Source organism: Lepidochelys olivacea (assembly GCF_965140295.1).
Source record: "Lepidochelys olivacea isolate rLepOli2 genome assembly, chromosome: 2".
NCBI lineage: Eukaryota > Metazoa > Chordata > Testudines > Cheloniidae > Lepidochelys > Lepidochelys olivacea.
In genome coordinates, this window is record NC_140412.1 from 69,980,847 (window position 1) to 69,997,684 (window position 16,838).

At 42.5% G+C, this 16,838-nt stretch overlaps 1 protein-coding gene across 1 annotated transcript in view; it reads right to left on the reverse strand.

The window, feature by feature from the left end:
- Nucleotides 1-16,838, reverse strand: part of RP1 (RP1 axonemal microtubule associated) — a gene marked incomplete at its 5' end in the record, with an annotated part of 312,243 nt that overhangs the window by 212,591 nt on the left and 82,814 nt on the right. The window contains 4 exons of the mRNA XM_084619857.1: nt 2,698-2,852; nt 5,679-5,830; nt 6,095-6,227; nt 9,505-9,591. Coding sequence (XP_084475983.1) covers nt 2,698-2,852; nt 5,679-5,830; nt 6,095-6,227; nt 9,505-9,591 — 527 coding nt within the window. The remainder of the gene's footprint in view (nt 1-2,697; nt 2,853-5,678; nt 5,831-6,094; nt 6,228-9,504; nt 9,592-16,838) is intronic.

Genomic DNA, 16,838 nt, shown 5'->3' on the forward strand with positions numbered 1-16,838 from the left:
AAAGCATATCAGAAGCATGTCTGGGGAACAAAGCATTTTCCTTCCTTGAGAAGAGCATTGTGTTGCAGCTTCTTTGGCCAATAAAGAAGCCATCCCTTGGTGGTCCTGCTGTCCTATTTTAAACTCTTGTCAGTAGCAATGTTCTTTTTATAGCAGTCGCAAAAGGCAGGAATGATATAACTTCTCTTTCCTTTTCACCTTTAGAGCCTCTGCTGCTGAATATTTTCTGCTGACCAGCCTCCTAGGTGCTAATTATCACAGAATGAATACGCCGAAGTGCCCTGTCATGCATGATGTCTGAGCCATGTGACTGAAGGATGGATATGATACTGAGTTGATCTTTCTTGCTTGAGGTAGGCAGGTGGCCTCATTTCTCTATAGAGCCTTCTGTCTGATTAATGTCAGAGAGCTGTTTGTATCTTTTCACAAACAGATATAAGATATTGATGAAACACCAACTAATATGTGACCAAACCTGCAACCCTTATTCACATGAGAAATCCCTATTCTCATCAGTATTAATAAAAGTAATTATAATAATTCATAGGGTTGCCTTCATCTCAAATCATTTTACAAAGGCAAGTGAACATTTTTATTCCTATTTTAAAGACAGTGAACCTGAGGCACAGAGAGTTTCAGCAAGTTGCCCAAGTTTACACCAAATCAACAACAGATCTGGAAATACAAACTAGGTCTCAAAAAGAAAAGGAGTACTAGTGGCACCTTAGAGACTAACCAATTTATCTGAGCATAAGCTTTCGTGAGCTACAGCTCACTTCATCAGATGCATTCAGTGGAAAATACAGTGAGGAGATTTATATACACACAGAACATGAAAAAATGGGTGTTATCGTACACACCGTAAGGAGAGTGATCACTTAAGATGAGCTATTACCAGCAGGAGAGCGGGGGGGAGAAAACCTTTTGTAGTGATAATCGATCACTATCATCAATCATCATCGATCAATCAATCATCAGATGCATCCGATGAAGTGAGCTGTAACTCACGAAATCTTATGCTCAAATAAATTGGTTAGTCTCTAAGGTGCCACTAGTACTCCTTTTCTTTTTGCGAATACAGACTAACACGGCTGCTACTCTGAAGCTAGGTCTCCTGACCCCAAATCCAGAGACCTGTCCACTGGGGCACATTGCCTCCTGTCATAAATATAAAGGGAAGGGTAAACCCCTTTGAAATCCCTCCTGGCCAGGGGAAAGCTCCTCTCACCTGTAAAGGGTTAAGAAGCTAAAGGTAACCTCGCTGGCACCTGACCAAAATGACCAATGAGGAGACAAGATACTTTCAAAAGCTGGGAGGAGGGAGAGAAACAAAGGGTCTGTGTCTGTCTGTATGCTGCGCTTGCCAGGGACAGAACAGGAATGGAGCCTTAGAACTTTTAGTAAGTAATCTAGCTAGGTATGTGTTAGATTATGATTTCTTTAAATGGCTGAGAAAAGAATTGTGCTGAATAGAATAACTATTTCTGTCTGTGTATCTTTTTTGTAACTTAAGGTTTTGCCTAGAGGGGTTCTCTATGTTTTTGAATCTAATTACCCTGTAAGATATCTACCATCCTGATTTTACAGGGGGGATTTCTTTATTTCTATTTACTTCTATTTTTTATTAAAAGTCTTCTTGTAAAAACCTGAATGCTTTTTCATTGTTCTCAGATCCAAGGGTCTGGGTCTGTAGTCACCTAGGCAAATTGGTGAGGCTTTTTACCAAACCTTGTCCAGGAAGTGGGGTGCAGGGTTTTGGGAAGTATTTTGGGGGGAAAGACGCGTCCAAACAGCTCTTCCCCAGTAACCAGTATTAGTTTGGTGGTGGTAGCGGCCAGTCCAAGGACAACGGGGGGGAAATTTTGTACCTTGGGGAAGTTTTGACCTAAGCTGGTAAAGATAAGCTTAGGAGGTTTTTCATGTAGGTCCCCACATCTGTACCCTAGAGTTCAGAGTGGGGGAGGAACCTTGACACCTCCTATCAATCCACTAATTTCAATGGGTCTACTCACATTAAGTTATTCACATGTATGAGAGTTTGCAGTGAAAGAACTATCGTATGTGCTTGAGCAGGTTTTTGGTTTCCACAGCTCTTCTTTTTGTTAAATGTAAAAAGGCTGGATGATGCGGTATTTCTCAAGTGACTTTAGCTATGCTGGTGTAACCCCTGCTTGCTGAGGGAGGGTAGGGGGTTACACTGATTTAATAGCTTAAATTAGGTAACCACCAGAAAACTTTCCCCTTTATGGCATCTCAGCCGTCTCTTCGGCAAGAACAAATGCTACTCCTGGATTGCGCTCCTCGTGGATTTCCCATGAAGAATTAGGCTTTCATTTAAAAACCTGTTTGTATGATTTATCTTTGTTTCTTGCATGGGAAATTCTCACCCACCATCTTAGAGCATTGCTCCACATGTGACACAGGGACACTTGCACAATCCAATCATATAACATAATGAAGTACGGAGTTACTTTGGCACACACTACCTGGTAATCACTAAATTAAGCAATCAGTCCTGGAGTGATAAGTTACATGAGTTTATCTGCCTGGTCCTGGAAAAACCAAACTGAGCACATCTATTGGCTAAATGTTTCACATAGGTATCATCCAAAGGGTATGTAGCCTTAAAGGATTTTATGATATTTGGGAAGACAAAGCTAGTTTAAAAACAAAAGGGCTGTAGTGTATATATACAACCTCTCACAGTTGAAAATATATTCAGAGTTCTTCCCAGCTTTTCTGATGATTACTTTCTCACAGTACCAGTACTGCGCCTCGTTACTGGCCTCACAGTGCAATAGCACCTTCTGCAGTTTTCCAAGAGATACAGCTTCCATTTCAAACATATCCACCTAGAAGACAACAGTTCAGACAACACTTCATATCAGCAGTAAGAAAGGCTAAAAGCTGCTCAGCATTTTAAGGACTTTGATCCAACTCTCCTTACAGCCAAGGAAAAGATTTCAATTGGATATAATGGGAGTCAGATTGTTCTCAAAGGGGCAGATTCAAGCCCATCGAAGTTAACCAGTGTCTTTCCATTGGCTCGACGGATTCTGGATCGGGTAATAAGTGGACAAGGGTTACCCAAAGCTAAAAATCTGAATGTAATAATATTGGCAAAAACCTCATGTAAATTACCTTTACGATCCTTCCCCAAAAGTAGTGCAAAATTCTTCAGTACTGATCCAGTACACCTTACAATAATGCTTGAACAGGTATTTTACAATACCATAACACTATTTTCTTAGTAAGGGACATGGTTGCTTCATGGGAGGTTCCCCCCCTCTATTTAAATGCCACTATGCTGAAAAAGCCACTTTGTTCTGCTTATCCATTTAGATTTGTGCAGAAGTTTGATGAAGATTGCTTTAATGGAGGCATGCAGCTGATCAGGTGAAAGATTCAGGTTGGCCAAGTTTTGACCTCATGAAGAGCACACAGTTCTCTTGTGCAAACTCTCTCTCTCTAAGTTTAACAGTCTGAATCATGTTTAACAGAAAAATTCAAAAGGAAGAGGTGAAAAGTATAAATTTATTACACACACGCAGAGATATAAAAAAAACAACAACGCTAAAAGCATGTTAAGGTTGTAAAATCAAGCACTCAAAAGATAGGAAATGTCAGAATTAGGGGTGTCCATGTAACCTTTGTTCAGCCTCCCTGTGCATATGCATGATGAGACGTTCTTTAATTATATGATCACATACTATATTTTCCACAGGACCACCTGCTTCATTCAGTGAACAGGATGGACAGAGCTCACTGATGGGTAACTCTCCAATATTTATTTTTATCCTCTTCGTTCTGTGTGGGTCTCCCGCCCCCGCCCCCGCCACTTTATTTACTGCACAACAACCAAACCTTGCACTGAATACAGAATTCTTCATTTCCTCATTGGTTTTTCTGTGCTGCAGTCAATGAACTGGTGTTCACAGTACTCTGCTGAGGTGAAGTGAAGTGGGGTTATTATCTCCATTTCATGATGAAGTTGAAGAACAGAGATTAAAGCCAAAATTGTCATCTAATTTTGGGTGCTCAATTTTAGAAGCGTAGGGCTGGATCTTTCAGAGTACTCAGTATTTCATAGCACTTTACATGTTCAGAGCACAGCTCCCATTAACCTCAGTTCCAGCTATGAGTGCTCAGCAAGTTAGTAAATCAGAGCTCAAGCATCTCAAGTTGAGTACCCAGAAAATGAGGAACACCATGGCCACCTGTGAAAGTTTGGTTTAAGTGCCTTGCCCAGCATCACATTAGGAACTCTGTGGCAAAGGCAGGAATAGAATCCAGTTCTCCACGGCAGTATTCAACTGCCTGAACCAGCAGATGCTACTTTCTGTTCCTGCAGTCCCCTGCCTCATTCACTACACACCTTCCAGCTTCTGTAACAAATGAGGTGAAGAATAGAATCTCCTCAATCTTAGCCTTTTTGTATAAATTATATAATACAGGACACTCTCATCAGCCTACCCAGAAGAGATCTCTTTGTCTTGAATTTAAACTCCTTTGTGCAGTATTTTATATCTAATGCATTACTAATAAGGCAGATTTATATTCTATGCTGTTAAATTGGCACAGACCACCTGCAGTTTCTCAGTGTATCTGGGATGTTCTACTGTGCTGAATAATTTAGCATTTACATACGCTTTGCATTTTATAAGTATTCCTCAAATATGTCAATACAACCTGTTAGGTTAGTAAGCGTTAAATTTCACCCATTTTACAGATGGAGAAACTGAGACATAGTGGAGGCCAAGTGACTTACCAAGAGCACTCAGAAAGTCAGTGTATGTCAACACTACAATAAAACACCTGCAGCTGGTCCTTGTCTGCTTGCTCGGGATATGAGGCTATAAAATTACAGCATAGTCATTTGGGCTCAGGCTGGAGTCCTGATTCTGGGCTTACACGAGATCGAACAGCTACACTACAATTTTATAGCCTTGCAATCTGAGCCTCACAAGCCTGAGTCAGCTGACATGGGCCAGCCAGGGGTGTTTTATTGCAGTGTAGACCTATCCTCAGTGACAGGACCAGAATTAGAACTCAGTAATTTCTGAAATTCGGTCTCTTGCTCAGGCCACTAAACTATGCTGCAGAATGCAGCTTGTGTATTTTGCTTATGGTGAGGCTCTTAGGTACATGAAAGACAAATTAGATAGTTTTATTTACACCTGGATTGCATTAATCAGTATCAAAATGCTTTCCAAAACTGTCATGTGTTAGAAGAAATAGACAGCAAATGTTCCTACTGAGATTTGAAGCCATGAAACAATTTTTGTGCACTCATTTGTGTCCAATTTTGATCTTTTATGTTTTGACTGAAAATGTCTGTATTTTCCCTTGTGGCTTTTCTTTTTCTATTATTTTATTCTCCCTAATGTTCCTTCCCCCCCCACCCCCCAATTCCCATTTTTACTCTTGTTCCATTATTCATTTCTGGTTTACTAGGTCCTGTTTTTTCCTCACTTGTATTATTATCTCCCAGAAATGGCAAGCACCAAATGTACTGTATTATATCTATGAAAATCTTTAATAAAAGAGTAGCTAAATAAAGTGAAGTGTATCTGTGTCCAAGATTTTGATTAGTTCCCCTCAAAACCAATTTTAAGCATGTATAAGGGCTACTTTAAACATGTCTCTGTGAATATGCAAATTTCCTCGCTCAAACTTACCATTCCTCTCTGAAATTTCACTGGCATATCAGATTTATGCAGAAGTCTTAGACCAGAGTCACCTCTCTTTCCATAGATACATAGGTAGATCGGACAGTCTGTTTCAGCTTGCTCCAAATGGCCAGTGTAAACATAAATGTGGTATCTCACAACTTGCAAAACCGAGAAAGGAAAACACAAGTTAGTTATTCATACAGAGAGATCACAATTCATGTGTGTTCAACCTTCAGTCACAATGAAGACACTACCACAAATCTGGCTTGCACACATTTGCAGAGATTATATTTTCAAGAACTAAATTTAAGTGTTTTTTGAGATTACTAACAATACCTTTATGAACATACTGCTTGTGGAATATAACTCAGATAACCTGAATCCAGTACACCTAACTGTGTACTTCTGAAGTATACACGTACTTGGATAAATGGGTTTTCCTGCTTCCTCTACTGGGAGTTCACATATAATATCTCCATCTCCACGGCTTCTTGACAACCACTTGTTTGCTGGAAAGTTCAGAGTCCTCCTGCTCTTTACGTGTTGCAGTGTCACCTAGGGGAGAAGCAGTAGCAACAACCATGATGCAATGCAGTTTCTCCAGTTCTGCAGTGCCCAATACTTAAGAGAGACTTTTTTCTTCATTTTACATTTCTAATTTTGTTATTACTTTACCAATGTCCCTCCACCTGGAACTAAAAAGACAATCTTTAGAGAGAATCTTTATACTCACTCATTCCTTGGTATCTCTGCTGTAACTGCCAACATCTATTATTTTGATCTGCTAAGAGTTCTCAAAATATGTCCTATTTTTGGCATGAGCAAACACATGAATTAAATTTTCGTTCTTACCTTACTAAACATCACTGGCTCTGATTTTTGTCCATGGATAAATTCCATGGAAAACTGCCTTCTGAACTGCAGAATGAAAACATTCTGAAAAATGAGCAGAGAGACTAGGTCTTTGGAAAGGGACATGGGTCTGTTACAGCACCTTTCCATTATAAATGGAAATGGGCTGAAACCAAATTTCTGAATCTAAATCCCTCTGAACTTTGGTGGAGAAAAGCATGTGTTTTCATAGATTCTAAGAAATCAGTTTGTTGAAATTGGTGGATCCAGATCCAAATTCTGTAGCTGGCTCCTGCTTCTATAATGGAACAAACCAAAACCCTGCATCCAAACACATTTACACATTCACCACTTCAAGATAGTTCAGGATCCAAATTTTGAGCTATTTGCTACTGAGCGCTATGGTAATAACTGTCTTATTTGTTGCTTCATGTTATTAGAGGAGATTTTTTTCCTTTCTTTCTTAGGGATGGTTATTATTGGCCTTCGATTATAGCAGTATATACTACAGTTTTCCCTTCCTCAACCTTCATTAGCAGCAGGCATTCACTGCCAAAACCATTCTCTCTCTCTCTACACTCTTGAGGCTGTTTAAAAGACGGTATTCTTAGAAAAAGCTTTATTATTAAAATTATGAAATTAGATATTTGCACTCAAATTCTAAACGCACATTTTAGAGGGGGAGAAAAGACTCCTTTAAGTTGCTTCCCCATTAAAGTGGACATGTATTTTACTTAAAATAATATTAATTTAAAAGAGAGTATTTGGGTTCCAACATGAAATACTTCTGCAGCAGTGATTTTCAATCGCTAATTGAATTTACAGGACAACCTCAAATAGTTATTGGCACACCTCCCCCTGCAGATTCAGAGCAACAACAAATGTTAGGTGCATTGACCAAAAAAAAAAACAAAAAAAAACTTTCAAGCTAATTCGTTTCCTTAAGTGAAGGGAATTATTTGAAATCCCAGAGTTGCCCTATGAAGTTTGGACTAAAATATTAAAGAAATGTGCTGTAACCAACAGGTTGGAAAACAGATTTCCTGAAATCATTTGAGCAAACTGAAACATTTAAACTTCTATTCAGGTTTGATATTCCTAAACTTCAGGCCTCTGAGCTAATGTCAAAAATCTGCTATTGCCATGCAGTTCTGGTTTTAGGATTCAGGCCTTGTAAAATGAAATGACAGAATAGAAGGCAGGCATGTGTGTTTCCATACATGTAGGATAGGAGACAAAGCACAAGTACTTGGTCTGGAGTTCTGAAAGGAATATTACATGATAGGTCTGTGCTAGTATGAATTTATTCTACCAAGGTTTATTTTGCAAAATAGAGTGGAATAGAACATAAGAATGGGGCCTTACTGGGTCAGACCAAAGGTCCATCTAGCCCAGTATCCTGTCTTCTGACAGTGGCCAGTGCCAGTTGTCCCAGAGGGAATGAACAGAACAGGTTATCATCAAGTGATCCATCCCCTATCACTCATTCCCAGCTTCTGGCAAACAGAGGCTAGGGATACCATTCCTGTCCATCCTGGCTAATAGCTATTGATGGTATAATCACTGAATTATGTCACTTAGTAGCTCTGAAATATGTTTTTCCAAGCATGGATATTATTAGGTGCAAGGATATCACTGGGGTGTTTATAGCCAAACTTTGGTCTTTTTCCCCCCATGAAACTGTCGATGGTGCAGCTGAAATTCTGTGACCTTTCACAGCCAATTTCTAGAGGTAATATAAGAGCAATCTACTGCAAACTGAAAAATACAGTAGAACACTAAATTTTTAGGATGCAAAATTTGACAGAGTATCAATACTTCAAAATTAGCACCTAGGTACCACAGTGATTGACACATTAGAAAAAAAATGCTAACAAAGCCAAGTTTGCGGGAGTTTAAATGCAAAATTTTGGCTCTGGCCCATCCCATTTATAAACTTGACCGTGATAATACATTTATGTAAATGCTTTGGTGGCATGTATTTTGGGATTACACAATCTGTCAGTAATTTCACCTTCTCTGAATGCCCTGGCTAACTGCAAAATTAGGTATTTTTCCCCCAGAGTCAAAGAATTTCTCCTTGGCCCTGGAAAGTAACTATTTACATACTCTAGGATGTACAGTATATACCATGATCAAAGGACTCTGTGGTTGTACACAAGTAGAAATGTGCCAAAAAAGTTGAACCAGAGAAAAAATCTCAAGTTTTGATTGTTATTGAAAATAAAACATTCCACCATGTTGCCTTGACATTCAGATTGGTCTTTCATTGCATTGCATGTCAGCTAGTCTTCAGCTGTCTTATGCTACAGATTCATTTAACCCAGTGGTTTTCAACCTGGGGTCCGTGGACCCATGGGGGTCTGCAGGCTCGGTCTAAGACTTCCAAAGGGGTCTAGATCTTTATTTGAAATTTTTTAGGGGTCCACAAATGAAAAAAGGTTGAAAAGCACTGATTTAACCAAAACAAATCAAGTTTGGGGATCAGTGATGAGCTGAGTGAATTACCCCAAACTATCACCACACCCCAGAAAATGCTTTGGGTCAACTTCCTTATAATTATTATCATAAATTATTAATTTATTTTCTAATGCATTTGGATACTTTAATGAATAATATAGGCCCATCTGGTGAGCACCAGGGATTAGGTTTATCCAGTCAAATTGGTGCAGCAGTAGTTTAATGGACAGAGCTCAGAGTGTGTTCTGTTCCTGACTCTGACACAGACTTGCCTACTGACCTTGGGAAAGTCTCTTAAACCACTTTCTGCCTCAGTTATCTCATCTGTAAAATGATACTTACTCTTCTCTATAAAGTGATTTGAGTTGAAAAGTGCTAAATAAGTACTAATTATTATTTTAATTATCACCCAACCTGTGCCATTCAGTTTTTACAAGATTTACTATAAAGTCACAAAGCAATTAATTAAAGCACTAATTATGCTGAAGAATGATCAGCAAATTAACCATAAAAATCTTACCTTTTCTAACTTCCATTCTGGGTGTTCATTTATTCCATCATGTCCTATCCTTATCTTATAGAATTCTCCAATATATTTTATTTCAACCTGAATTTAAACACAAAACAGCACATGTAAATAAGGATCAAGCATTGAAGCTCTATACTTCAGGCTTGCTTGGCTTGTGATGTGAAGGTTAGAGGCTGTTTAACCAAAGCTCCCATTGGAGAACTGACCCTGCAGTTGATTCAAGATTAGAAGGCAGCCTTACACAATTCTACTTGCCCACACATATTGCGTGCAAAGCTTCTTGACAACAAGAGTGGACGTGTGTATTTTGTGCCCAGGCTGCTATCTTTTCATGATAGTTTTGCAAAAAAACCCAACCCTCGAAATATTTCCTTTCCTGTGTTTCAGCTTATTGCAGGTGAAAGAAAAAACTAATGTACTTTTCACCATTTGTGCTGTTTACACTTTTTGCCATTCATTCAGCTTGGCTAACGAGGGCCACATTTTTTAAAAAAATTAGTCCACGTGCACAACTGTCATCCTTTCCCAATTTCCCTGAGAAAGTGAAGTACCCAAGTGTACAAAGATAGGCATGCAACAATTCATGCATATTTTCAGGCAAACCTTGGACTGCCCCTTTTCAAAATCTGGCCCTGAAAATAGGCTATTCAGTTTCTCTTCTGCATAGGCGCTAATATAATTAGATGGATTCCACCTTAGCCCCAGTGGAACCAAGATACTGGCACAGAAAATTAGCAATATTTTTGAGATGGTTTCAACTCGCAAGTTGGGGAAAAAAATGGTTGGACAAAGCTGAACGGTGAGCGACACAAAAATAAATCTGTCCAGTAAAAGATAGATCAGAAATTACAGCTGAGCTGGAGGAGGGACGATTTACATCAGAGGTACATTCTGAAAAAGTAAAAGAGTGGCAGATTATAAAGTTGAATAACAATAGGCATGCCATCAAAAGTGAAAACTGAAACATGCTGGATCAATGTGAAATGCTAAAAAGCAAAAACAGATGAACTACTATACTTGGCCGTGGAAGAGGACACTGATGTAATTGGCATTATTAACATATAAGGGCGTGTCAAAAAAACTCAAGGGGATCTAGTAATACCCGGCTAGGTAGGACAGATTAGCTGGTAGAAGTGGGAGATTAGTACAATATCTAAAAGAGTCCATTGAATCTAAGAGCCTAATTCTCCTCTCACTTATACCAGCCTAAATCTGGATTGACTCCATCAAAGATAGCGGAGCAATCTTGGTGTAAAACTAACGTGACAAGGGAATCGGGCTAACAATTTCTGAGCAGACAGGACCATACAATAGAATCTGACTACAAATCCCAAATCATATGAATACAAATGTACCATCAACCTCCTGTTGAGGAAAAAGGTATTGAGTACACAGCGGTGAAGGGGATCGAAGAGAAACCTCAGGCCTCACTCCGGCATTGGGATCTCCTAGAGTGGAACCCTGCACATGCGCCAAGTCCCACTGACATATGCACAGGCATCTGTTCAAGCAGATCCCAATGCAGGATTGGGTCTACAGCTAAAAAAAAAGACCCAGTGAGCAAGTTTAGTTACCTACATATAGACTGGCCATTTGTCACAATGAGAGAAGCAATTTTATGACACTTTAAACACTTGCTTCTTGGAACAGGTATGTAAGGGTATGTCTACACTACGGAATAAGGTCAAATTTATAGAAGTCGGTTTTTTAGAAATCGGTTTTATATATTCGAGTGTGTGTGTCCCCACAGAAAATGCTCTAAGTCCATTAAGTGCATTAACTCGGCGGAGCGCTTCCACAGTACCGAGGCTAGAGTCGACTTCCGGAGCGTTGCACTGTGGGTAGCTATCCCACAGTTGCCGCAGTCTCCGCTGCCCATTGGAATTCTGGGTTGAGATCCCAATGCCTGATGGGGCTAAAACATTGTCGCGGGTGGTTCTGGGTACATATCGTCAGGCCCCCGTTCCCTCCGTGAAAGCAAGGGCAGACAATCATTTCGTGCCTTTTTTCCTGAGTTACCTGTGCAGACGCCATACCACGGCAAGCATGGAGCCCGCTCAGGTAACCGTCACCCTATGTCTCCTGGGTGCTGGCAGACGCGGTACGGCTTTGCTGCACAGTAGCAGCAACCCATTGCCTTCTGGCAGCAGACGGTGCAATACGACTGGTAGTCGTCCTCGTCATGTCCGAGGTGCTCCTGGCCACGTCGGCTGGGAGCGCCTGGGCAGACATGGGCTCAGGGACTAAATTTGGAGTGACTTGACCAGGTCATTCTCTTTAGTCCTGCAGTCAGTCCTATTGAACCGTCTTATGGTGAGCGGGCAGGCGATACGGACTGCTAGCAGTCGTACTGTACCATCTTCTTCCAGGCAGGCAAGAGATGAGGATGGCTAGCAGTCGTACTGTACCATCTTCTGCCGAGCAGCCATGAGATGTGGATGGCATGCAGTCCTTCTGCACCGTCTGCTGCCAGCCAAAGATGTAAAAGATAGATGGAGTGGGTCAAAACAAGAAATAGACCAGATTTGTTTTGTACTCATTTGCCTCCTCCCCTGTCTAGGGGACTCATTCCTCTAGGTCACACTGCAGTCACTCACAGAGAAGGTGCAGCGAGGTAAATCTAGCCATGTATCAATCAGAGGCCAGGCTAACCGACTTGTTCCAATAAGAACGATAACTTAGGTGCACCATTTCTTATTGGAACCCTCCGTGAAGTCCTGCCTGAAATACTCCTTGATGTAAAGACACCCCCTTTGTTGATTTTAGCTCCCTGAAGCCAACCCTGTAAGCTGTGTCGTCAGTCGCCCCTCCCTCCATCAGAGCAACGGCAGACAATCGTTCCGCGCCTTTTTTCTGTGCGGACGCCATACCAAGGCAAGCATGGAGGCCGCTCAGCTCACTTTGGCAATTAGGATCACATTAAACACCACACGCATTATCCAGCAGTATATGCAGCACCGGAACCTGGCAAAGCGATACCGGGCGAGGAGGCGACGTCAGCGCAGTCACGTGAGTGATCAGGACATGGACACAGATTTCTCTGAAAGCATGGGCCCTGCCAATGCATGCATCATGGTGCTAATGGGGCAGGTTCATGCTGTGGAATGCCGATTCTGGGCTCGGGAAACAAGCACAGACTGGTGGGACCACATAGTGTTGCAGGTGTGGGACGATTCCCAGTGGCTGCGAAACTTTCGCATGCGTAAGAGCACTTTCATGGAACTTTGTGACTTGCTTTCCCCTGCCCTGAGGTGCATGAATACCAAGATGAGAGCAGCCCTCACAGTTGAGAAGCGAGTGGCGATAGCCCTGTGGAAGCTTGCAATGCCAGACAGCTACCGGTCAGTTGGGAATCAATTTGGAGTGGGCAAATCTACTGTGGGGGCTGCTGTGATGCAAGTAGCCCACGCAATCAAAGATCTGCTGATATCAAGGGTAGTGACCCTGGGAAATGTGCAGGTCATAGTGGATGGCTTTGCTGCAATGGGATTCCCTAACTGTGGTGGGGCCATAGATGGAACCCATATCCCTCTCTTGGCACCGGAGCACCAAGCCGCCGAGTACATAAACCGCAAGGGGTACTTTTCAATAGTGCTGCAAGCACTGGTGGATGACAAGGGATGTTTCACCAACATCAACGTGGGATGGCCGGGAAAGGTGCATGATGCTCGCATCTTCAGGAACTCTGGTCTGTTTCAAAAGCTGTAGGAAGGAACTTTATTCCCAGACCAGAAAATAACTGTTGGGGATGTTGAAATGCCTATATGTATCCTTGGGGACCCAGCCTACCCCTTAATGCCATGGCTCATGAAGCTGTACACAGGCAGCCTGGACAGTAGTCAGGAGCTGTTCAACTACAGGCTGAGCAAGTGCAGAATGGTGGTAGAATGTGCATTTGGACGTTTAAAGGCGCACTGGCGCAGTTTACTGACTCGCTTAGACCTCAGCGAAACCAATATTCCCACTGTTATTACTGCTTGCTGTGTGCTCCACAATATCTGTGAGAGTAAGGGGGAGACGTTTATGGCGGGGTGGGAGGTTGAGGCAAATCGCCTGGCTGCTGGTTACACGCAGCCAGACACCAGGGCGGTTAGAAGAGCACAGGAGGGCGTGGTACGCATCACAGAAGCTTTGAAAACCAGTTTCATGACTGGCCAGGCTACGGTGTGAAAGTTCTGTTTGTTTCTCCTTGATGAAACCCCCCGCCCCTTGGTTCACTCTACTTCCCTGTAAGCTAACCACCCGCCCCTCCTCCCTTCAATCACCGCTTGCAGAGGCAATAAAGTCATTGTTGCTTCACATTCATGCATTCTTTATTCATTCATCACACAAATAGGGGGATGACTACCAAGGTAGCCCAGGAGGGGTGGTGGAGGAGGGAAGGAAAATGCCACACAGCACTTTAAGCACAGCACTTTAAAAGTTTACAACTTTAAAATTTATTTAATGACAGCCTTCTTTTTTTGGGGCAATCCTCTGTGGTGGAGTGGCTGGTTGGCCGGAGGGCCCCCCACTGCGTTCTTGGGTGTCTGGGTGTGGAGGCTATGGAACTTGGGGAGGAGGGCGGTTGGTTACACAGGGGCTGTAGTGGCAGTCTGTGCTCCAGCTGCCTTTGCTGCAGCTCAACCATACACTGGAGCATACTGGTTTGTTCCTCCAGCAGTCTCAGCATTGAATCCTGCCTCCTCTCATCACGCTGCCGCCACATTTGAGCTTCAGCCCTGTCTTCAGCCCGCCACTTACTCTCTTCAGCCCGCCACCTCTCCTCCCGGTCATTTTGTGCTTTCCTGCACTCTGACATTATTTGCCTCCACGCATTCATCTGTGCTCTGTCAGTGTGGGAGGACAGCATGAGCTCGGAGAACATTTCATCGCGAGTACGTTTTTTTTTCTTTCTAAGCTTCACTAGCCTCTGGGAAGGAGAAGAACCTGTGATCATTGAAACACATGCAGCTGGTGGAGAAAAAAAAAGGGACAGCGGTATTTAAAAAGACACATTTTATAAAACAGTGGCTACACTCTTTCAGGGTAAACCTTGCTGTTAACATTACATACATAGCACATGTGCTTTCGTTACAAGGTCGCATTTTGCCTCCCCCCACCGTGTGACTACCCCCTCATCCCTCCCCCCTCCCTGTGGCTAACAGCGGGGAACATTTCTGTTTAGCCACAGGAAAACAGCCCAGCAGGAATGGGCTCCTCTGAGTGTCCCCTGAAGAAAAGCACTCTATTTCAACCAGGTGACCATGAATTATATCTCACTCTCCTGAGGATAACACAGAGAGATAAAGAACGGATGTTGTTTGAATGCCAGCAAACATACACTGCAATGCTTTGTTCTACAATGATTCCCGAGTACGTGTTACTGGCTTGGAGTGGTAAAGTGTCCTACCATGAAGGACGCAATAAGGCTGCCCTCCCCAGAAACCTTTTGCAAAGGCTTTAGGACTACATCTAGGAGAACCGCGAATGCCAGGGCAAAGTAATCCTTTCACATGCTTGCTTTTAAACCATGCATAGTATTTTAAAAGGTACACTCACCAGAGGTCCCTTCTCCGCCTGCTGGGTCCAGGAGGCAGCCTTGGGTGGGTTCGGGGGGTACTGGCTCCAGGTCCAGGGTGAGAAACAGTTCCTGGCTGTTGGGAAAACCGGTTTCTCCGCTTGCTTGTTGTGAGCTATCTACAACCTCATCATCATCATCATCATCTTCTTCATCCCCAAAACCTGCTTCCGTGTTTCCTCCATCTCCATTGAAGGAGTCAAACAACACGGCTGGGGTAGTGGTGGCTGAAGCCCCTAAAATGGCATGCAGCTCATCATAGAAGCGGCATGTTTGGGGCTCTGACCCAGAGCGGCTGTTCGCCTCTCTGGTTTTCTGGTAGGCTTGCCTCAGCTCCTTCAGTTTCACACGGCACTGCTTCGGGTCCCTGTTATGGCCTCTGTCCTTCATGCCCTGGGAGATTTTGACAAAGGTTTTGGCATTTCGAAAACTGGAACGGAGTTCTGATAGCACGGATTCCTCTCCCCAAACAGCGATCAGATCCCGTACCTCCCGTTCGGTCCATGTTGGAGCTCTTTTGCGATTCTGGGACTCCATCATGGTCACCTGTGCTGATGAGCTCTGCATGGTCACCTGCAGCTTGCCACGCTGGCCAAACAGGAAATGAGATTCAAAAGTTCGCGGTTCTTTTCCTGTCTACCTGGCCAGTGCATCTGAGTTGAGAGTGCTGTCCAGAGCGGTCACAATGGAGCACTCTGGGATAGCTCCCAGAGGCCAATACCGTCGAATTGTGTCCACAGTACCCCAAATTCGAGCCGGTAACGTCGATTTAAGCGCTAATCCACTTGTCAGGGGTGGAGTAAGGAAATCGATTTTAAGAGCCCTTTAAGTCGAAATAAAGGGCTTCATTGTGTGGACGGGTGCAGGTTTACATCGATTTAACGCTGCTAAATTCGACCTAAAGTCCTAGTGTAGACCAGGGCTTAGGGCTAAGTAATACACATGGGGTTGGTTCAAGGAGCAACTGTAGTTAGGCCACTAAATAACAGTGACCTCAATACAATTAAATTCAGCATCCTTGAGGGGAATCTTAATCCCTCAATGTTGGCAGTCTCCTTTTAACTCAGGTCAGAAAATAAACAGTAGAGATGCCAGTGTAAGTATATGAATTTGCTGGACCTTCTGAATCCTAGATCTAGGATTGGAACAGACAAGGCATGGAATGGAGAATCCCCTTTCTCTTCTGGAATATACCAGCGAATCAAAGCGCAGTCAACACTCAAAGGTACACTTAGACCTGGGAGTACTTTCCAGAAATTACTGCCATTTTGCGGAGTTGTTTTGACAAATATTCAGAGCATCTGTCCAGTTCGTGAATATGAAAATGTAAACCATGCAGCAAAATAACATCTCTCAGGATGTATTAGAGCAACACGGTTAAAAAATGACAGGTTTTCTAACATAAAACCTAGTATTAGTCATAAAACTGTATGGAGGACACAAAAGGCCCAAATAATCCAGCTCCAAAAAATAGCATAGAGAGATCTGTAAACTGTTAGAAGTCACTGATGTATTCTTATCTTTTTGATTGAATACAGTTTGTATTTCACTTGCACCTTTATTTTGTAAAGCATTTTGTTGCACCGTTAAGTATAAAGGATACTCTTATAGCCCAACTCTATCCCATTTTTCAGGTTGTTTTGATGCTGAACTGTTATCATTATTTAAATTGAATACAAATCATTTCACATCCTATACACTGTAGTACAAGTAGAGGTTCTCAGGCACTTGAAAGGCAGATTTACTGTCAGATTATTTCTCAGTG